The following is a 9,445-nucleotide window of genomic DNA, read 5'->3' on the forward strand; positions in this document are numbered from 1 at the left end:
TAAATAATATTGAAAACCAGAAAAATATTTTACTTTATCTTGCAGGCCACTGGTGTGGGGGCTGAGTGCCACGTTAAAGTGTTCACATGCGTGAGCTGCTTTAGTCAATTCCTTAATAAAAATTGCATCTGATGATGTAGTAATGTAAGAATATTGTCCCTTTCTATAAAGTGCAGTAGTTTCTGAGGTTTCATCTGCATTTTATGTTTTATTTCTTCCTGTAGTGATAGGAAAATCTTTGTAACATTAATACTTGGACTGTTGAAGCATAAAACTATGGTTCTCATCAGTAACAAATTAAGTATTGTGTCCACAAGAAACCTTTGGTGTACTGAGACTGTCATCTGCAAAGTGTAGAAGTGTAAGGCATGTTTTCAGTCAGCTTTTAACAGGTCTAACTTCTAATTCACCTTGTTTGATTTTGTTACTATACTATATTGATTGTTTTCAGCTGAATAAATCCGCTATAGCAAGTTTTTGGGGGGATGGGGTACTGGTGATTGAACTGAGAGCCTTACATATTCAAGGCAAGCGTTCTGTATTGAATTTTTATTAGTGAAAACAGAATGCTTAAAGTTCCTAATTCTTCATATAACACTCTTTTTTTCTTATACTTTTTGGTATTCCTTTTTTGTACCTGTGTTAAAGATGACTTGTCATATATGAAATTGCAGGATACTTTGCCCTTTTTTGCATGCATTATTTCCTTGTTGAATACATAATTTGCAGATATTTTCTTCCATCCTGTAGATTGTTTTTATACGGTGCCATTAGTATCCTTTGAAGCATAGAGTTGGTACTTCTGTGTGTGGACTGCCGAAGTGAGCACAAGTTACTAATTTTGATGAAGTCCAGTTTACCTGTTTTTCTTTCATTGCCTGTGCTTTTCGTGTCACATCCATTGTCAGGATTTTGCCCTGTGCTTTTGTCTAACATAACATAGATTTTAATTCTCAAGTTTTTGTCTTTGATCCATTTTGAGTTAATTTTTTATGTAGTATAAAGTTAGGGCCCAATTTCATTCTTTTATGTATGGATATCCAGTTTTCCCCATACCCCATACCCTTTATTAATATGTGAGAGTTTATTTCTGGGTTCTACATTTTATTCCATTGGTCTATATATCTTGTCCTAGTGCCAGTACCGTACTATTTTAATTACTGCAGCTTTGTAAATTTTAAAGTTGGGAAGTGCAAGCCATTCAGCTCTGTTCTTCTTTTTCAAGATTATTTAGGCTATTTGTAAATCCAAATGAATTTTAGAATAGGCTTTTCCATTTCTACAGAAAGGACTTGGAATTTTTAGAGGGGCAATGTTGAATATGTGGATTGCTTTGGGTGGTACTGGCATTTTGGTTTTTTGTTTTGTTTTGTTTTGTTTTGTTTCTGGTACTGGGAATTGAACTCACGACCTTGCACTTGCCAGGCAGGCGCTGTGCTGCTCAGCTAAATCCCCAGCTCTGTGCTGGCGTTTTAACAGTGCTAAATCTTCTATCCATGGACTTGTGTCTCTCCATTTTCTTAGACCTTTAATTTCTAATTTCTAAAGAAATTCAGCAATATTTTCTGATTTTGAGTATATATGAGATGCGATCAGAATATACAATGAAGATTTAAATTTTAAAAAATGATTATAGTAAAAGACACAGTTCCCTTTGCTTTGAACACACTTATCCCATCATTCTTGCCACTTTCTGAAATAGTTCTGGAAGTCTGCTTTATGAGGTATGATAAAAATAACGACGAATGCTGCTGCCAGGTGCTATCTGGTGGATATGCAGGCCTATAAAAAGCATCATAGTGTTTCCGTATTCACCGTATTAATTGGATCTGGCACCATATGACTTCTGGCTCTTCCTTGAAGGCAGAATGGCTATAAAAGCGTTTTGGATCGACACAGGACATTGAAAGAGCCACAGCAGTGCGACTCACAAAAAAGCCCTTCCAGAACTGCTTCAGAAAGTGGCAGGAATGATGGGCAGTGAGTGCACAGCAAGGGAGAATATTTTCCTGTTTTTTTTTTCTTTTTTGGTACTGGGACTCGAACTCAGGACCTTGCACTTGCCAGGCAGGCGCTTGTGCCACTGAGCTATATCCCCGGCCCGAGAATATTTTGAGGGAGATTGATGGTAATGTATGTTTTACTGTAACAAAATTTTAAAAATTTAAAACATTCACTGTATTTTTCAGTTATACCTTGTAAGTCTTTTTTTTTTTTTTTAAGTCTTTCATCTTGGTTAGACTTATTCATGTTTTTGTAGATACTGTTATAAATGAAGTTGCTTTCTTCATTTTCAGAATTTTTATTGCTGGTGTATAGAAACATAGCTGATGTTTTGTGTTTGCTTTGTACCCTGCAACCTTTCTTAATTTATTAGCTCTAGCTTTCTTGTAGTTTCTTTGAGATTTTCCCTGTATAGAATTCTGTTATCTAAAAAGTGGTAGTCTAATTTTTCCTTTCCAATTTGATGCCTTTTACTCCCTTATCTTTATTTTTAGAAGAAAAGCGTTCTGTCTGTCACCATTAAAGATGTTAGCTGTGGGTTTTCATACCCGTGTCTTGTCATGTTGGGAATTTTCCTTCTCCTAGTTTCTGAAAGGCTTTTTAGCATGAAATGTGTTGGATATTATCAAATACCTTTTTTGATTCTACTGAGACAATCACGTGATTTTCTGTTTCTCTTTTATGGGGTGGGGTGGGGGGTAACTGGTGATTAAATCCAGGGCCTTCTCCCCAAGCTATATCTCCAACCCTTTTAAAACAATTTTTGAGAGCTGAGTGTGGTGACTCAGGCCTGTCATCCCAGCACTTAGGAGGTTGAGGCAGGAGGAACCCTATGAGTTTGAGGACCCCCTGGGCTGCAAAGTGAGTTCAAGTTCATCCTGAACTGGAAAGTGAAACCCTGTCTCAAAAAGAAAAAAAAAGGGGAACAAATAAAATAAAATGAAATTTTGAGACAGGGTCTCACCAAGATGTCCAGGCTGGGATTAAATTTGTGATCCTTCTGCCTCAACTTTCCAGAGTATTAGGATTATAGCTATGTACCTAACTATGCTTGGCTACCTTCAGTTTATTTGATACATTGAGTTAGGTTATTTTCTTATGTTAAACCACCCTTGTATTTCTGGGATAAATCTTACCACATAGTTACGGAAAATAATTTTTAGATTTGTTAATCAATTTGCTAATACCGTATTTCTGTTTAGGATTTTACATTTACAATGGAATTTTTTTTTTTTTTTTTTTTTAAAGAGGGTCTCACTATGTAGTTTAGGCTGGCCTTGAATTCACTCAGCTCTCAAAAAGTGGAGCCCAGGCTGGCGTCAGACTTGAAGCAATCTTCCTGTCCCAGCCTCCTGAGTGCTGGGATTACAGATGTGTGCCACCATGTCAGGCATTGGCATTTTCTTATCTTTATCTCATTTTGGTGTTAGGTAATGCTGGCCTCATAGAATTAAGTAGGGTATTTTCCCTTCTCTTCAATTTTTTTTTTTTTTTTTTTAAGATTGAGAAGGATCAGTGTTAATTCTTTTTTATTTTATTTTATTTCCTTTTTGTCTTTTTGAGATAGGGTTTCACTGTGCAGTTCAGGCTGGCCTTGAGCTCACTTTGTAGCCCAGGCTGGCCTCAAACTTGCAGCAATCCTCCTGCCTCAGCCTCCCAAGTGCTGGGATTACGTGCGTGTGCCACCAGCCCCAACCTAATTCTTTTTTAATATTTGGTGGAATTCACTGTGAACCCATCTCGTGCAGAACTTTTCTTTCTCCTTTGTCTTTTTTTGTAAGCAGTGGATGAACTCCTTATTTATTAACAGAATTTACAGATTAACAGATGATTTGATTTAGTTGGCAAGATACTTCAGTAACATTTACATAATGCACAGAGAAAATCAGACAGCTGATGTTCTCAAAGGAGTTCTCAAGTTACAGTTCTGACACATTTCTCCCCTCGGTGCTGCCAGTGCTGTATTCATCCTGAAGCAGGCAGTTACCGACAAGAACTTTCCTTTATTGGAAGTGCTCTTTACCTGCTGAGGTAACAGTCTGTTTTAATTCTCCTCTGTAACACAGGAAATCTTCCTCAGTGGGAATTGTTTTGAAGATTCGTGGCTTCAGTTGGAATAATAACTAAATACCATATAATTTTTTTAAGGGTGCTCCTAATAAATGCAGGTGCCAGTTATTTTGTCAGCTTGTTGGGGGCACTGGGATCAAACTTAGAGGCGTGTGTGCCACTGCTGAACTGTACCCTCGGCCCCTATTTTGTTCATTTTTATCAATGGTAGAACATGAAGTATTCTATAGCTATTAGAATTATGATCTAATCTCATTTATTTTTCAGAGTTTTAATTTTAACTTGAATATTTTAAGTTCTGTGAACCTTTATAAATATTATTGCTTCAAAGAAGATTTTCTTGAAGTTTCTAATTCATATTTTCTCTGCATGTATATAGATATTCAGTGTTCTGGTTGATAAAGCAACAGATAATAGCTTAACAGCTTTGTAAACAGTGATAAAATGCAGATATCTCAGAATCCAAAATAGTTTCTTTCTGAAAGGAGTTTTTAAGGCTCTTTACAAAAGGAATGTACCAAAAATTGGTATGAATTTTGAAGTCTAAAGGTCAAACACATAGGGCAGCATCATTTTTGCACATAAAAGATGACTCTCTTCATACTCAGTGATCATTGAATAATCTTTATTGTCATGGTATTAATCAATCTAACAGTGTCAGTGTATCTAAAAAGAACGTGTGGTTCAAGATACTTCATGAACAACACTCATGGTACTGTTTTACTGTTATTTTTCTATTACTAATATTGACAGACTGTAAACTGGTAGAAAGGATTACTAGGTTTAGATGGTTCTGTTGTTACTTAAGAAATAAAAGATAACAAAATATTTCACAGAGTTCAAAATGTAAAGACTTGGAATATAGAATTGTCTTCTAATTGTTCCCCAGCCACCTAGTTCCTTTCTGTGAAAGTAATTAATACAGAAGTGGAGAGGGTACGTATAAAATTTAAATGAAGTACACTAGAAACCCTTTTTCTTTTTGCTGTTTTTGGACCCAGTGAAAAAATTGCATATTTCTTCTATATCATTTGTTGTACCTGTTTTACATTTATTTCCTTATAGTAAATAAGACGAGCTATCAAAAATTTTTAAGGACAAAGTCAGTGAAACTCAGTAAAGACCACATACTTACAAAAGTCATAGCCTTGCTGTTAATTAATGTCCCTTGGGTCCTGGAAAAGGGGCAGTTATTATAGCCTTTCACAATCATAGGTGGTTCTGGATAAATCCTGGTTAACTTTGGGCCTCAGGTACATTTCCAAGACCCTATTTGTACCAGGGTGATCAAGTGGAAATCTGGTGTCTTTGTACCTAGGATGGATTTGACTCAGCTTTATTTTACCTGGCCCTTTGACTGTATTTTCTCTTTGATATTTAAATAAAGCGCTTTTCTAAGTGAATAGTCTTACTAAGAATTATATACATTCTAACTAGTATGCACAGAACTAACTATATTTATGATTGTTAAAATAACTTTCCTTGCGCAAACATTTTAGTTTTTATCAGTTTGTCTGATTCTTCCAGAATGTAAGCAGCAGCAATTTGGAAGCCACAGGTAGACAGGGCTTCCACAGATATACAGGGTCTATTTGTAAGTAGAGAAACACTGTCTAAATTGCGTTGAATGCCAGGCACTCAGGCAATGTAATCTTATTTTTATGCTGGGGATTAAACCCAGGCCTCGGGCATGGGTGTAGTTTTATCACCAAGCTACATCCCAGTCCCACCCGCTGTAAGGTTTTATGACTTATATGTATAGATCAGCATTGTTCAAGAGCATCCTGCAGCCCATAGATGCAAGGCACACATGTAATTAAAATTTTCCAGTAGCCACATAAAAAGGTAAATGAAAGCAGGTGAAATCTGGTTTTCTTTTACACTTACAGTGCAGTTTGTATATTTTAAGTAGACCCTGGGTAGCTGTGATTCAGAGAACCCCTTTTTGGTGCTTAAAAGTTGTGAGTATTCCTACCACCAGGGGTCAGTCAAGTGTCACCACATTGATAGAACAAAAGAAAATACCTTGTGTTGGGATTTTCTTGATTTGCTGCAATACAAGGGTCGTTCTGTATATGATGAAGTAGAGTTCATTGTGTAATCAGTAATGCAAAACATGTACTGACAAAAAAATAAAAACTGCAAAAAAAGAACATTCATTCTTGGTAAAATAGTGTCACCGAAAGTGTAATGTGAACAATCTGTGGCCTCTTCTGCCCTTACGGATACAACTTTCCTCTAGTCTTCCCTTGGGTGGTGTGACTTTTCCCTTTATATGAGGGAGGCACATTTGTAGTGAATGCACTGTTTCACTGTATTTGAACCATAATAACTTGGTAAATTGCCTCACTAGCTTCTTTTTACTAAAAATCTCCAGCCAGAAACTTTAGATGGCTGAGCACATACTGAATGTGTCTCTATTCCTGGTTTTTAAAGTTGCATTTCATTTAAAATAATCTCATCATTAAGGTTTTTTATTCATTTATATTCTTATTCTCCACAGAAATGCATAGAAATGCCCTAGACTTCATAAAGACTCATAGCAGAAACTGCCAAAGTGCCTTAATTTCATACAAAATATAATTAGAGGTTTCCATTTTGTTCTATATATCTTGTACCCCTGTAAAAAAAACTGTTAAAAACCTGGCATGGTAATTCAGGTAACGCATGGTAATTGTAGCTACTCAGGATGCTGAGGCAGGAGGATCACAAGTTCCAGCCCTCCCCCCCCCAAAAAAAGGCCAGCCTGGGCAACTTAGTAAGACCCCGTCTCAAAACTTTTTCAGAGAGCCAGGGACAAAAAAGTGGTACAGCACTTGCCTGGCATTTGCGGATCACTGGGTTCAATCCCCAGTACTGGGAAGTTGGGGGATGATGTTGAAAAGGTGTAAGGAAAGCTTTACTCTATCTCATCTCTCCCTTCCTTGGTTCATTTTTCCATTTCTTAGAGTATATTGCTTATACAGATGGATTGTTTTCATTTTGGCAGATCTGTACACGCACATAACATACTTTGATCATCTTCCCCATCATCTATCCTTGTCCCATCCTCTCCCCTCGTTTCTTTTTGTTGTTGTTGTTTTTGTTTTTTTTCCGGTACCGGCATCAAACTCACGACCTTGCGCTTGGCAGGCAGGCGCTGTGCCACTGAGCTAAATCCCCAGCCTCCCCTCATTTCATGTATTTTCTTTGGGGGGGCATCAGTGGTTCTTTTAAAAACTTTATTAGTATATGTTTACAATAGATAATTAATGTATACATTGTTTTTTACAAATCATGTTGTTTTTTTAGTTTTTGTTTTTTTGAGGCATGGTCTTGCTCTGCAGTTCAGGCTGGCCTCAAACTGCTGACAGTTGTCCTGCCTCGGCCTCTGAGTGCTGGGACTACAGGAATGCGCAACCGTGCCTGTCTCTACATTGTTGTGTATTGGTACATACACATATCACATCTCGCTCCTTTCTACTTCCCCTCCTCACCCACCTCCTAGCCCCACACCCCCTTCCTGTCCCCATAGTCTTCCTGTTTCCTGTCATCTCTAGTTTTCTCCTTAAATTATTTTTTTCCTCTTTAAATTATTTATACTTTGGGTTTCTCATATAAAAGAAACCTGTTTTGATTTCTTATTTTTTCAGTTCTAGAGGGTGTTTAATGGTCTCTTATGTGCTTGTTGAAATCCTTTTTATTGTAATAAAAGTAATGTATACGTCTGTAGTAGCCTGCTTATTCTTAAGGTACAGCCTTGGTATATTCTGTATTCAGTGGACTAACCTTGTAAGAGTAATCTTATACAGAGTGCTGTCAATGTATTTTCTCCCACAAGGTAGGGGTAGAGAGTTCTGTAGTTCTGATTAGTTGATAAGAGCTGTCATAAAGTTAACTTTCCACAGGTTATCGAAATAGTTGTTGATACCATTAATTAGCGTAGCTTTCCGTTAATACTAAGGTGACTTTTCATTTCTGTATGGTACTTTTTTTATCAGCTATTATGAAATTGACTATGATTTTTAAAATAAAGACTATGAGTTTAATTATAAATCCTTTTACTTTTTGTTGCATTACTTTGGTGACTTTTTGTTGGTGGTGGTTGTTTGTTTGTTTGTTTGTTTTTGAGACAGGGTTTCACTGTGTAGTTCAGGCTGGCCTTGAACTCGCTATGTAGCCTGGCTGGCAGCAATCCTCTGGCTCAGCCTCCCAAGTGCTAGGATTACAGGTGTGTGCCACCATGCCTGGCTTGTTACATTACTTTGATCATTTGTTTTTTGTTTTTTTCTTTTCCTTACTGTGCTGGGGATCAAACCCAGTATCTCTGACATGCTAGGCCAACTTCTCTACCACTAAGCTACAAAGCGAAAGGATGGTCTATTTTCTTCATTAAAATTAACATGCAAACATGAACATATACGCAGATTATAATCTTGAACAAGAAGACGTTTTATATTAGCCTGTCATATAACTTCTAGGCATGAGTTCATCCATATCAAGTACTGAGAGACCTCTTACTAATCGTAATAGGTCCCTTTATATGAAGTCTTTATTTCTTTTAGTGGTTCTTTGCATCTATAAAGTATAACAGTGAGATACACTTCGTTTTCATACAAACACATGTTCCATATATAGATACATAAGACTTAATTGCCACAGGCAAATAAATCCTCACCGTACTTTTACAGACTGAATTCCCTATTCTTTCTAGCCAAAATAAATATTGCTTTAATATATGTGTGCTTAGTGCATTAAAATGTAAATACAGCTTATGTGCTTTTTGTTATATGTCATTCAATTACATATAGAATTTAGAAGTAAAGTTATGTTTTGATTTCTTGTCTCAAATGATTTTGTTTAAACTCTTCATATGCAGTTGGGATCACTTTGGAATAGTCTGTCTTCCTGACAGTTGTTCAGGTGATAGCTGTTCCGAGTATAAGTCACTTCATATGTCTTCAGATATAAGGTAAACTCCTTTTTTTCTGAAAAAATAATTTTTGGCTTATAAAATTCTCACCAGATATCTGAATACATATAGTCATTCCTTATGCTTCTTGATTTATAAATTGATATTTAGCCATATTTCTTAGTCTTCAGAAGTCAGAACCCTAGTGAGCTTATTCTTACTGAATAATTTTTTAGTTTTTAATGTGGATTTAGTCTTTCTTTCCTTTCTTTTTCTTAATTTGTTTTCTTTTTTTTTTTCCTTTGAGGGGTTGGACATAATTGCTTTATTTCATTTCAGGGACCCTTCTAAAGTAAATATTCTGGTTCCTGGTGCTGGACTAGGAAGACTGGCCTGGGAAATAGCTCTGCTAGGTTATGCTTGTCAAGGAAATGAATGGAGTTTTTTTATGCTCTTTTCTTCCAACTTTGTACTGAACAG

At 36.4% G+C, this 9,445-nt stretch overlaps 1 protein-coding gene across 1 annotated transcript in view; it reads left to right on the forward strand.

The window, feature by feature from the left end:
• LOC102011468 (carnosine N-methyltransferase) overlaps nt 1–9,445 on the forward strand; it is a gene marked incomplete at its 5' end in the record, with an annotated part of 68,781 nt that overhangs the window by 15,606 nt on the left and 43,730 nt on the right. The window contains 1 exon segment of the mRNA XM_013506528.1: nt 9,305–9,365. Coding sequence (XP_013361982.1) covers nt 9,305–9,365 — 61 coding nt within the window.

Source organism: Chinchilla lanigera, unplaced genomic scaffold, assembly GCF_000276665.1.
Source record: "Chinchilla lanigera isolate Chin_1 unplaced genomic scaffold, ChiLan1.0 scaffold00111, whole genome shotgun sequence".
NCBI classification, from domain to species: Eukaryota; Metazoa; Chordata; class Mammalia; order Rodentia; family Chinchillidae; genus Chinchilla; species Chinchilla lanigera.